At 35.1% G+C, this 12,629-nt stretch overlaps 2 protein-coding genes across 2 annotated transcripts; one reads left to right on the top strand and one right to left on the bottom strand.

Moving 5' to 3' along the window:
- Window positions 1-554: 554 nt before the first annotated feature.
- Window positions 555-5,025, top strand: LOC131660222 (26S proteasome regulatory subunit 10B homolog A). Its single transcript, XM_058929402.1, has 10 exons — window positions 555-763; window positions 1,344-1,463; window positions 2,000-2,136; window positions 2,280-2,441; window positions 2,820-2,906; window positions 2,990-3,076; window positions 3,155-3,292; window positions 4,238-4,429; window positions 4,507-4,605; window positions 4,688-5,025. The coding sequence occupies exons 1-10, from the start codon at window positions 664-666 to the stop codon at window positions 4,760-4,762; spliced, it is 1,197 nt and encodes a 398-aa protein (XP_058785385.1). The 5' UTR covers window positions 555-663; the 3' UTR covers window positions 4,763-5,025.
- Window positions 5,026-8,541: 3,516 nt separating this feature from the next.
- Window positions 8,542-12,130, bottom strand: LOC131660221 (uncharacterized). Its single transcript, XM_058929401.1, has 4 exons — window positions 11,969-12,130; window positions 10,508-10,843; window positions 9,770-9,801; window positions 8,542-9,679 (listed from the first exon to the last, which is right to left on the bottom strand). The coding sequence occupies exons 2-4, from the start codon at window positions 10,836-10,838 to the stop codon at window positions 8,741-8,743; spliced, it is 1,302 nt and encodes a 433-aa protein (XP_058785384.1). The 5' UTR covers window positions 10,839-10,843; window positions 11,969-12,130; the 3' UTR covers window positions 8,542-8,740.
- Between the last annotated feature and the right edge of the window lie 499 nt (window positions 12,131-12,629).

Below are 12,629 nucleotides of genomic sequence, written 5' to 3'. Positions count from 1 at the left end.
TATATATAACTTAACTAATAAAAAAAATGGAATTTTAAAAATATATATATTAACAAATCTTAACTAAAAAAAAAGAAAAAAAAAAGAAAAAAGAAAAAAAAAATGGAGCAACCCTAATGCGCCAAATGGTTTGGCTATTAGGGCAAAAAGGATAGCCTAATGCGCCATTTCATTTGGCGCAAACACACCCTAATTTAGTGTGTGCCAAATGGTTTGGCGCATTCACCTATTTTCAACACTATTACGCCATTTCATTTGGCGCATTCACTTTCAGTCGGTCCTAAACCTAGACAGTTTAGTAAATACCCCGAAAACTTGGTTTTTTCTGTAATTTTTTTATTAAACCTGGTTATTTTAATTTTTTTTCTCAATAATGAATTGAGTTCAAGACGATAAATCATTTGAAGAACTCGATATAAGGATCTGTTTGGTAAGATCCTAAAATAAACTTTTAACTTTTCAGTTTTTAACCCGATTTTACCTTGTTGATTTTTGGATTATTACGAAGGTAAAGAATTGGGGTCACTTGACATAACGAGTAACATAATAAGCTTTCGTAGTCCACAAACTAGTCTACTACTCTCTCTACTCACCCCCTTCGAGTCTGTGCGACCTAACAACCTTCACCCCCTACCATCTTTCCAATTTCGTAGCACCGCAACCATGGCGGACACAGAAGACGCCGTGCGACGCCGTACCGCGGTCGCCGAGTATCGGAAGAAGCTCCTTCAGCACAAGGAATTGGAATCCAGAGTTCGATCCGGTTCGTCTCTCTTTTTCTTCATCGATTTTCCTTCGCTTGTAACAGAATCTAAAATTCCTCATCGTTTTCACTTTTCAGTTATTCTCCAAATTCGTAGTGTTACTGTTTGTGCTTTTGGCTTATTTAGTAATTGATTTGCTTGGAATCGGAAAACCCTATCAATTTCTTGAATTAGGTTTTTTGGACGATCTAGGAGAATCGTCGTCTGGATAATTTTAGTTGTTTTTTTCGAAATTAGGTTAAGATTATCAACTGGATCTATTGTTAAAATTAGTTTGAAGTCTCGTTGAGATTGTTTTGATGAAGTATATAATTTCCAAGTTGAGCAATGGAATCTGAATATAGTTCTTAATCGAAGATATCATCTAAGCTAGGCTTGTTACAATCTATTTTTAGCAAGTCCTGTTCTTCGAAAATGGAAATTATTAATTCTGGTTATGATTATGATTTTACAATAGCAATCAGTTTTAGTTGTGTTACTTCTTTATTATGGTTTGATATCTTTCTTTCTTTTTCTGATGATGGAATTGAATACTTGTGGATTAGAATAGTGACTTTGGTTTCGAAATTGAAAATGCAGTGAGGGAGAATTTGCGAGCTTCAAAGAAAGAGTTCAACAAAACGGAAGATGATTTGAAGTCTCTTCAAAGTGTTGGCCAGATAATTGGCGAAGTTCTCAGGCCTCTTGATAATGAACGATGTAATTGCTCTTTTCTTTTTTTGTATTATTGCCATCTCATGCAGGGTTGTCAATGGCGGATAGCCAAAATCCCGCCATATCGGTTGCTTTGTGGTGCCATTATAGCGGAATAACCCGCAATACCGGCCATTATTTTCAATTGTAGTGAGCCCAAAAACCACCATGCATATCTGCTATGCCGTATATTTGATAACACTGATCCCATGCTATCAAATTCTGCAACTTCATTCTTATCATCACGACATCTATATTTAGGTTATCCTTTTTGATCATTTGTGTTACCAGTGTTACCAGCAAGTTGTTTGTTACATACTAAACCTGGATTGTTGCATGAAGTTATTTTATCCTCGATTTTTTTTTTTTTGTTTCTTATGAAATATTAAACATGTGTATCTCATTCGCTCTTTGATATTTTTTTTTTTGTTATAACTTGTATGTGTGATCCACCTACTCAAAAACCAGTATCTTATTCTCGATTGATATGAAGGTAAGAATGGATCAATGTGTCTAAAATCTTTATGTTTTTGTTATTTTAGTGATTGTTAAAGCAAGTAGTGGTCCAAGATATGTGGTTGGCTGCCGCAGTAAAGTGGACAAGGAAAAGCTCACTTCGGGGACTAGAGTGGTTCTTGATATGACAACACTCACCATAATGCGTGCTCTTCCTCGTGAAGTAAGTTATTCTCTCTTTGTTGTTATTTGATGGAATGTGTTTGTGACCTTTTCGGTTCTCTAGTTTGTTTTTCTTTATTCTAAAAATCTCCAAATACTTTTCCACGATTGCTTGTCACTAACCTCTATCAATTTGGTTGCTAGGTTGATCCAGTTGTGTACAATATGCTTCATGAAGATCCCGGTAATATTAGTTACTCTGCTGTTGGTGGTTTATCTGATCAGATCAGGGAATTGAGGGAATCAATTGAATTGCCTCTAATGAATCCCGAGCTCTTTCTTAGAGTTGGAATTAAACCTCCCAAGGTAATCAACTTTTCACTGCAATTTACAGTATCTGGTATGTATCAGTGTTAGTGTGTGTGTGTGTTTAGCTATGCCGTCTTCTAAATCTCTACCTTTTTTGGAATGTTTTGTACTACGCAGAAACGTTCTGTTTTTACTTTATTTACAAAAATTCCACAATTTTTCTGTTTTATTCTTGATTTCATACATTCGTGTAGTACTTTTTTTTGCTTTCATTATTTCCCGTAAAATCATTCAAAACAAGAGGCATTGAAAATTATATGCCATTCTATTAAGTAAAATCAAAAATAGAAACCGTTCTTCCAAACCAAACAAACTCTTATTTAGCCATACTTATAACTATTACACTTGACATTTCTTTATATGATCATCTTTCAGGGTGTTCTCCTTTATGGGCCTCCTGGTACGGGTAAAACATTGTTAGCAAGGGCTATTGCCAGCAATATAGATGCTAACTTCCTAAAGGTTGGATTATGAATCTTCTATCAATTCTATGTGTTTTGAATTGAATGAAAAATGTATTTACCTTCCTTTTTTCCCTAATGTAGGTTGTTTCAAGTGCCATAATTGATAAGTACATTGGAGAAAGTGCCAGGTTAATAAGAGAGATGTTTGGGTATGCACGTGATCACCAGGTGATATTCTTGTGTTTAGTTGTCTTCCTATAGGTTTATCAACTTGAAAGAATTTCTAAATCTCCTCTGTTCTCTTAGCCATGCATCATTTTTATGGATGAGATCGATGCCATCGGTGGTCGTCGTTTCAGTGAGGGAACAAGTGCAGATCGTGAGATTCAGAGAACATTAATGGAGCTGCTTAATCAACTTGATGGTTTTGATCAACTTGGAAAGGTATATCTTATTTATCTACTCTCTTTTACTTGATTTGAAAATAATCATCTTGTGGTTAGGACCAAGTGGTTAATGAGTTTCACTTGAGAACGAATAGTTCGGGAGAACCTGAGTTCAAATCCTGTATTGAACAATTTTTAGCCAGCCTTTACTTACCTGAGGACTGGAGGGTTAACATAAAAAACCTATGAAACGTGAACACCTCTAAAATTAAGTGAGTCGCGGTGTCCGACATTCTTACTGACAAGTGTCCTTAATATTTTTTTCTTTTGCTTAAAAACTCATTGGATCGGTGTCCGACACTGTATCACACTTGTACGACTAGCGCCAGACAACTTAGACACGTATTTTTCACAATTAAATTCCATATCCTATACTTTCTTACAGGGACTATTATTTTTCACATTTTTGTCTTTGAACTTCCAAAGACACATTTGCAACGGTGATGAAAATATTAAGAAGTGATCTTTTTTTAGTGTCTTTGAACATTCAAAGACCCATTTGCAACGGTGACGGAAATGCTAAGAAGTGACTTTTGTGCTCATCATTTATCAACATTTTTGTAAAGTTCATAATCAACATTGTTTTGGCGTTAACTATCCGATTCCTAGGGAAGGGAGCCTAGTAATTCGGAGTTCGGTTGGCAAGTAAAGTCGGGCCAAGAATTGTTCTTCTCAGAATTCAAACTCTGGTTCTCTCGAAGATCCATTTTTAAATGGAGTTTATTAACCACTTGAGTTGTGCCTAATCACTTGGTTAAAATCAACATTTTTAAAGATATAGGATATTTAGTAATAGCTGAGTTTTTTTCCCTTCATTATATTATATATTTCAAATGACACAAAATAACACAAATAAATAAGAATCAGCCTTTTCTCATTATTGATGTTAATTCTTGATGATCGACTGATAATAATGACATTGCCCTCTGAATTTCTTTTGCAGGTTAAAATGATCATGGCAACAAACCGACCTGATGTACTTGACCCTGCTCTCCTACGTCCTGGAAGATTGGATAGAAAAATAGAAATTCCATTGCCAAATGAACAATCAAGGATGGAAATTCTTAAGATTCATGCAGCTGGAATTGCTAAGCATGGTGAAATAGACTACGAAGCCGTTGTGAAGCTTGCAGAGGTAAGTCCAGGTGGCTTGGGTTACATTAACTGACATTTGCCAAATGTATAATGTATTATCTGTTACCAAATTGGCAGGGTTTTAATGGAGCTGATCTCCGAAATGTGTGCACCGAAGCTGGAATGTCAGCAATTCGTGCAGAGCGGGACTATGTTATCCACGAAGATTTCATGAAGGTAAGCTCTTGCTTTATTCAGGAAGCAGTTTTTCCTTTGTATGAAGGCTCTACCTTACTGTATCTCTTTACATTGCTTCCAGGCCGTAAGGAAATTGAATGAGGCAAAGAAACTTGAATCTAGTGCTCACTACAATGCTGATTTTGGAAAAGAATAAAATCTATTCTGAAATTCCCAGAGCCATGGATATTTATGGCAGTGCATGTTTTGAGCCGGAAATACATCACACAAGTTTGTCAAATGATCGAGTTATGCTGCATTATGGCAGCCGTGCAGACAATGACATGTACTATCACGATTCTAATTTTAAAACGAGTACTTGTCAAACGGTTAAGGGGTGTTTAGTTGAATTTGATCAAACTGAATTGTATTACTGTGTTTCTTCTGTCTTTTTAATTGTAGAAGTGCGGTTCATATCTATACTAGCGTCTTGGCATATGCAATTCAGCTTTATTTTAATTATTTAATTTAAAATGAAATTTACAATTTATTTTGTTTTTCACTTGGGCATTTAAAAGTTCTATATGTTATTTAATTGATTGTTTGATAAAATGAAAATAATTGAAGACATGACATTGTTTTTTACTGAACTTGATGTGTTGTTTAGTAGTAATGTCATAGGCGAGGGGGTTTAATTTGTCCTGAATTCAGTATAATATTAACGTCCCTAATTATTTTTGTACGAAATTCTATGCCAAATGCCATCTCTATAATTACAAATTCCATTATCACAATTGCAAGTTTTAGCGACGACAATATTTCAATAACAAACATTTAAAAATATATGGCTATTCACGAGGAAGTTTGACATGTGCAATAGACTCTCCCAACTGTGCTTGAAGTAGACCAGTAAAATGAAGAACCACTCCAACATAATATAAAATAGACTAGGATAAGAATAGAGTCGACAAGGCTAAGTAAAATGAAGAACCACTCCAACATAATATAAAATAGACTAGGATAAGAATAGAGTCGACAAGGCTAACTGATGATAGATTTCCAGATCAAGAAATTGATGCATATGGTGACCTCACATTTCCAGATCAAGAAATTGATGCATATGGTGACCTCACATTTCCAGATCAAGAAATTAATGCATATGGTGACCTCACAGAAGAAGTGATGATGGATGAACGAGGACCAACTAATTTGGATAAAACTATGAATTATTCAAATTAGTTGGTAGTAATGAAATAAGAATTCGGAGCAATTAAGAAAAACAAGACATGGAAACTTGTCGAAAGATCAAGCAAGAAGCCAATTGGTGTGATTCAAGTTGAAATTGAGTCCAAGTGGTGAAATTTCCAAGTATAAGGAAAGACTGGCGGAAAGAGGTTTTCTACAAAATTCTGGTATCAACTTCAATTGAGTATATGCACTTGCGCGAGGTTGGAGACAATCAGGGTTATTGTGCCGACTGCAGCATACAAAGGATTGAAGATACATTAATTGAGTTGGCATTCCTGAATGGACCATTGGATGAAGAGGTTTATTTTAGCCAACCACCAAGATTCAAAATCAAAGGATAGGAACTGGAAGTGTACTAATTAAGGAAGACTCTATATGGTTTGAAGCAATCCCCAAGGACTTAGAATAAAAGGATAGACAACTTTTTGACCAAAGGAGGTTTCACAAAAGCATGTTTCAGAGCAAGGAGTGCATATCAATGATGCAAACAAGGTTAGTAGAATCATCATATGTCTATATATGGATGATTTGTTGATCACAGGTGCAGATGAGGCAGAAATAAAAGGGTCAAGATTGAACTGGTGTAAGAATTTGAAATGTCTGACTTGGGAAAATTTTCATATTTCTTAGGGATGGAGTTTAAAGACACAAGTGAAGGAGTATTCTTGCACAAAAGAAGTATGCTCAATACATTTTGAAAAGGTTCAAGATAAGCAACTGTAATACATCAATCACACCATTAGAGACATGAGAAAAGTTGAAAAAAGAAACAAATGATGAGTTTGTAAATGTGATACTGTACAAACAAATCATTGGATTTCTAAGGTACTTATGCAATACCAAAACTGAAATTTGCCAAAGTGTTGGGCTTTTGAGTAGGTTTATAGAGAAGTCACAAGAATGTCATCTCACTACTTTCAAGAGAGTGTTGAAATACATTAAAGGGACAATCGACAATGGTGTGTTGATGCTAAGTGAGAAGAACATGAAGAAAAATGAATAAGTGTATGGCTATATAGATTCCAACTTTAATGGAGAGTAAGATGAACATGCCATCCAAATCTGAGCTTGATCCAACGGTTAACGAATCCGTAATCTTCGATTTAGTGGGACTAAATGCAGAAAATCTGAAATATGATTCTATCAACTTTTCTCTCTTTTGTAATTGATTTTGTGTCTCTTTTTCTCTCATTCTTGGTGAGAAATTAACACACAATAACAGACCAATACGCAACGAATATAAAATTCTCCAAACTTGTTGTAACCTATAAGGATCAACAACCAATATATGACAACAAATCAAACAAATTAAGGCACAAGAGAACACCAATATTTTGACGTGGAAAACGGCTTAATATGAGACTAAAAACTACGAGTCGTTCATATCAAAGAAATAGCTCCACTATAGTCAAATAATGGTACAAGAGAGTCTCAAAGTGATTCACAAACTAATTAACAACAGTGAAATCACAAAGCAAACTAGCTTACAAATAAGAATTAAGAAGTTGAAAAATTATCCAAATCTGCAACTTCGGTGCGAAGCAAATATCTCTCAGCTCAAACTTTGCTTTGAATATCCGAACCGTCAAAAGGTAAACACTAATGTTGCAAAACCCGCCCTCTAAAAAAATTAGAATAGAATTTTCTCCTCTTTTCTCTATTTTGTAGCTGATTTTGTGTATTTTTTTTCTCTCATTCGTGATGGGAAATTAACACACATTACTAGACCAACACACAACGGATATGAAATTCCCCAAACTTGTAAGAACCTATGAGGATTAACAACAAATATATGGCAGCAAATCGAACAAATAAATGCACAAGAGAACACCTATATTTTAAAGTGAAAAACTCTTTGATATGAGAGTAAAATCATGAATTGTCTAGACCAAAGAAATAGCTCCACTATAATCAAATAAGGGTACAAGAGAGTCTCAAATTGATTCACAAATAGTACTAACAACGGAAGAATCACAAAGGAGACTAGCTTGCAAATAAAAATCAAGAAGCTAAAAATATCCAAATCTACAGTTTTAGTGTGAAACAGATATCTCTCAACTCCGACTTTTTTTAAAGATCCGACGCCAAAGACATGTAGAAAAATAAGCAACTATCTCAACAAAGACTTTTTTTATTAAAAAATAAATAAATAAATGTTATATATTAAAACAAGAAAGGTAATATAAAAAAAAGGAGAGGGGAATTAGTCCAAAACTCTCTCAAAAAGAGACAAATATGAATAAGCTCATTCTCTGTCTGTTTTTTACAAAGTCACTTCTAATATTTATGAAGATGACGTCAAAAATAATTAACGGTTGAAAAGTGCGACCTAAGGTAACCAAAAAAATCCACACAATTTTTTATTTATTTTACAAAGTAAGCATCTTTCCTAAGCTTCCAAGGAACCAAAGAACGCAATGCTAGCTCGGGTGTCACTTGGTTTAGATGGCAATGGCATCAATATAATTCGGCTCAGCGTTACATAATCATCCATCTATCTTACAAGTTTATATTCTTGTGATAGTGATGTCTTTTGTCATGTTCACAATAATTCACAAAAACATATACTTAAAAGATTATCATCTTAATATTTTACTAAAAATACTAACAAGTGACCTTGAATATTGGTTAAACAATTAAGAGATAAGTACATGAGAAAATATTATATTTAGTATTAATTTAACGTTTGTAGACTCAGTTTGAAGCAATGTGATTCAAATGTAACAGAGTGAAAACACATGCAAAGCATTTTAAAATAATATACATGCACATTTGTTTCCTTTGCCTCCATGCATTAGTAGGAATTTCTCACTAGCACAAAATTTAATGAAAATAAATCTATAATTATTAGTGAAGCTGGTCAACATACAAATAGTAAATCCTAACTTGCTGGTGCTACAAATATAATTAGAGAGCTGCAGCAACTAACAGCTATGGTTAAGGAACCTCAATCTTTGCGATATCGTGCCCAAAAACCCTTCTTCCTGGCGGAATCATTCTCAGACAGGGATCGATTCCACTTCGATCCCAGTGAAAAATGCCGCCTCAAGAAGGGTTTTCTTAATGAACTCCTTGAACTTGAGCTAGGCTCTAATTTCGAAACTACATCTTTTTGGCGATTAAAACCATCTAATCCGCCGTCAAAGTAGCTATCAACAACACGGTTTCGGGATATCTTGTAGCTCTTGCCCTTCATTTCTGATTCGGCTTTGAGACATTTTCGGGACAACATTGACACGTGCTTTTCTCCAACCATGCAAATCGGACAAGCGGGATCATAACTATCTGCTTCTGATGTCATGGTCTCCAAGCATTCTGCATGATATGCATGACCACAGACAAGTACAGCGACAACCGAGAGGTCGTTGTTGGAAACAAATTTCTGGCTGTTCCATGGAGTTTTCTCGGTCAAGAGCTTGGAGCAGGCCCCGCAAGATTGTAAATCCATGGAGGGAGAATACGAGAACCTACTACTAGTTCCACTTATCTTGCGGCGACCTGAACCTAAATGCTCGCTGTCAAATGACCACCTTTCCTTTTGAGACGATGCCACCAGTTCAGAAAAGGTGCGCATAGACCAGCCGTCAGATGAACCACATTGGGATCCAGTTATCATGTCATTGCTGCAAGTGGACAGTACAAAAGATGGCCTTCCCTCGGAAATTGAGTTGTCGGGCGATTTCAGACCCAGGATTCTACTATCAGAAATTTGTCTTAGCAGCGGGTGTCCTGGAGATCGATGAGCCCATCTAGAGGGTGTTGAGCTGGGAAGATTGTGATGATTTAGATTACGGGTTATAGGTGTTGAGCAAGAAGAAGGTATTGAAAAAGAAAGATTTGGTACTGAAGATTCTGCAATCTCCGGAGATTCTGTCAGATTCTTCGCCTAAAGATAAATATAGATAAGAGTTGGGTTAGCGCTACACAGTAAAAGACTTGTAATCAATTTCAGCAGTTCAAATGAATTAAATCTCACCATTGTAGAACAATTACTTGACATGGATAGATCTGCAACAATAAAAAGGAGAAAAAAGAAGGATAAATCAATGTCAGAACGAGGAAAAATAAGTAACCAAGAAAACATGGCGAATAGAAGGGAGCGGCCTCATTTTCATATCCTAAAGCAGCATATATAACACGACCACTCAATTCATGAGCAAGATTGGAAAACCAAGTTTTCATTTGCATTGTAAAAGAAAACGAACCTAGAAAGAACAATGATTGATAAAGGAGTTCTAAGCACTTATATTTGTTTTTAAGTGAACGGTCGGTCCCATCATTGAAAATGAAGTACAGGGGATCTATTGATGTTCATGCCTGTCTTAGACTAATCCTTTCTTAACCTCCTTGTCACATAGAGGGTGAAGTCAATGTAATCAATATAAAGGCCATAATAATCCCTAAACACTACCGTGCATTCTTATATATTAATGGGTACAGTAACTGGCTCTATAGTACCAACAACTCTGAAAAAATGCGTGTTAGTGTTCGTGTCTGGTGTCTATGTCTGTGTTCGTGCTTCATAAGTGCCAGGTACTTTAAACGATGGGGTGCTTTAAATGTAAACGTCTCTTACAGTAATCTCCAAAGATAATTGCCAAAAGAATCCATCTAGCAAAAAAACTACTTTCAAACAATGTTGTGCTTTAAATATCTCTTTCATAAGCTAATGATTCATCACACTCAACAAAAGAATAACAGAGTTAACATTTACCGGAAGACAGAGTCATCCGACTCGCACCCAATTGCTCGTGAATGGGGGACTTCTGAGACATGGGTGTTACAGAGTTCTCCAGGGTGCTCCCCACATCAGATAAATTGCCTCTTTCAGAACTTAAAGACCCCTTTAACTCCATGCTGACACTTCTGCTGACTCTCCGAGACGTGAGGAACGAAAGATCATCAATTTCACCAGCAACACGGCTCCATCTATCCCATTGAAAACTCAACGATGGTGAACATGCAGGATTTCTGTGAAAACTCTCACCTCCAGTTCTAGTGGAAATAGTTTGATCCTTTGCAGCAACACAACAAACTGATCCCATGATAACTGCCGACATACACAAGAGTCAATCTAATTTGCATACACAAACACTCATTACCAAGAACTGTATAGGTTACTAAAGAGCATAACAAGAAAAACACAGTAACAAAACACATCAAATTGCATAACAAGAAAAACACAGTAACAAAAAAACCCATCTTAATTATCTAATGAGAAAACTTAATCTTACCTCCTGCTAAAGAATAAACAAAAAGAAAAGTTGATTAAATTCAGAAATGGTATGTGTAAAAACCCTTCCGAAAGCAATGAAAGAAACACACTCCATTGTTTCATTTAAGCTGTGTTTGGATTTCATAAAATGAACATAGCGGAGCGGAGTAGAATGTAGCAGAATTGAGTGGAGCGGAATGAAGGTTCATTCCATCATTTGGAAGTTTTAGGACGGAACAAGACAAATTCTTCATTCCACCCAAATCAGAGAGGAAGAAATAAGGTGGTAAGTGATGAAATAGAATGGAATTCATACCACTTCATTCCGCTCTGCTCCATCCGATTTTAAATGATCCAAACAATGGAATACCACTTTATTCCGTCTCATACCACTTCCCTCTATCCGATTCCATCAATCCAAACAAACCATTATATCCAACCAAATAATTATTAAACATTATCAACAATCAAGCATCATACTACATCTTAAAATTTGGGTTGAACCTAATCCAACTCTACAAAACCAGCTTCCAAGTCGAGGAACATCTTCCCCTTTTAATCACATTTTCAAGTAACTTCAACTTGAACACACAGAACAAAAATATGCTCTAGACCCAATACAAAAAACTCCTCTTTTCCGATTTTCTATTTCATCACAATCCACAAAATCCACAAAGATAGTAAAATAAATCTCATTTTTTTTGTTAATAATTCTTAAAAACCATAAAAAAACCAAACTTTAGTAAAAAAAACACAAAAGGGTTGCAAAATCATTCACCAATACACAAAAGGAAGCAATACTATTAACATTAAATGATTGAAAAATAAAAAAAGTTAGGGTTTTGAAGCATAATAAAGACCAATTCATTCATTAAAGATAAAAGCTAAAAATAGAAATAGAATAATAATAACAACAAGTATGAGATTAATGAAAGAGAATCAAAGGAACAGAAGCTTTACCTGTTGAACTCAAAATCAAAAGAAGAAAGCTTGTTTGAGAGAAAAATGAAGAAACTACATAAAAGTCGTAAATTTCGGGCTTGTGTAAGTCTTGTTCTTCTTCTTTGTCTTATCAGTGGTCAAGCGCACCCAATGCTGTTTTTATTTTATGTACTAACACCGTTTGTTTGGATTTATGACTTATGACTTTTATTTCTAACTGTTATAACGGAGTTAGGTCTCATTAGTGGGAGCTGAAATATCAAGTATTGATTCGATATCTATCAAATAAAGTACTGTTTTCTGTCTAAAATTGTTATCTTAAAATAAAGTATGATGATTTAATTGCTTAGTAGAAAAATTATATAAAATAAAATAAATATTGCGGAAAATATTAAAATGTTGTTTTTGGGTCAAAAGTAAATTTGAATGGTTTAAAAAGTCTTTTTATATCATTCTCCTTCACCTTTAAAGAATTTGGTCTCAAGTTCTCTTGATTAAGAGTCTTATCTGTGTGATATTTATGAATGTCTGCAACACTGAAATTATTGGATATATTTATGAAATCTATGAGAGCTATCGCATAAACATTGTCATTGATCTTTCGGGTCACTATGAACGGGTCATACTTGTATGACTGTGACTTGTTGTAAGTGCCAACTAGAAACCTCTCCTTATGCAC

The sequence above is a fragment of the Vicia villosa genome, linkage group LG3 (assembly GCF_029867415.1).
Source record: "Vicia villosa cultivar HV-30 ecotype Madison, WI linkage group LG3, Vvil1.0, whole genome shotgun sequence".
NCBI classification, from domain to species: Eukaryota; Viridiplantae; Streptophyta; class Magnoliopsida; order Fabales; family Fabaceae; genus Vicia; species Vicia villosa.
This window is presented reverse-complemented; position numbering and strand designations above follow the sequence as displayed.

Bases quoted from the DNA above. Each gene is read 5' to 3' on its own strand.
- LOC131660222 (XM_058929402.1), top strand. From the start codon at position 664: ATGGCGGACACAGAAGACGCCGTGCGACGCCGTACCGCGGTCGCCGAG. The intron at 3,293-4,237 runs GTATATCTTATT...TTTCTTTTGCAG, and splicing joins GTTTTGATCAACTTGGAAAG to GTTAAAATGATCATGGCAAC. The intron at 4,606-4,687 runs GTAAGCTCTTGC...CATTGCTTCCAG, and splicing joins TCCACGAAGATTTCATGAAG to GCCGTAAGGAAATTGAATGA.
- LOC131660221 (XM_058929401.1), bottom strand. From the start codon at position 10,838: ATGGGATCAGTTTGTTGTGTTGCTGCAAAGGATCAAACTATTTCCACT. The intron at 9,802-10,507 runs GTAAATGTTAAC...TTATTGTTGCAG, and splicing joins TCGGATGACTCTGTCTTCCG to ATCTATCCATGTCAAGTAAT. The intron at 9,680-9,769 runs GTGAGATTTAAT...ATTTATCTTTAG, and splicing joins CAAGTAATTGTTCTACAATG to GCGAAGAATCTGACAGAATC.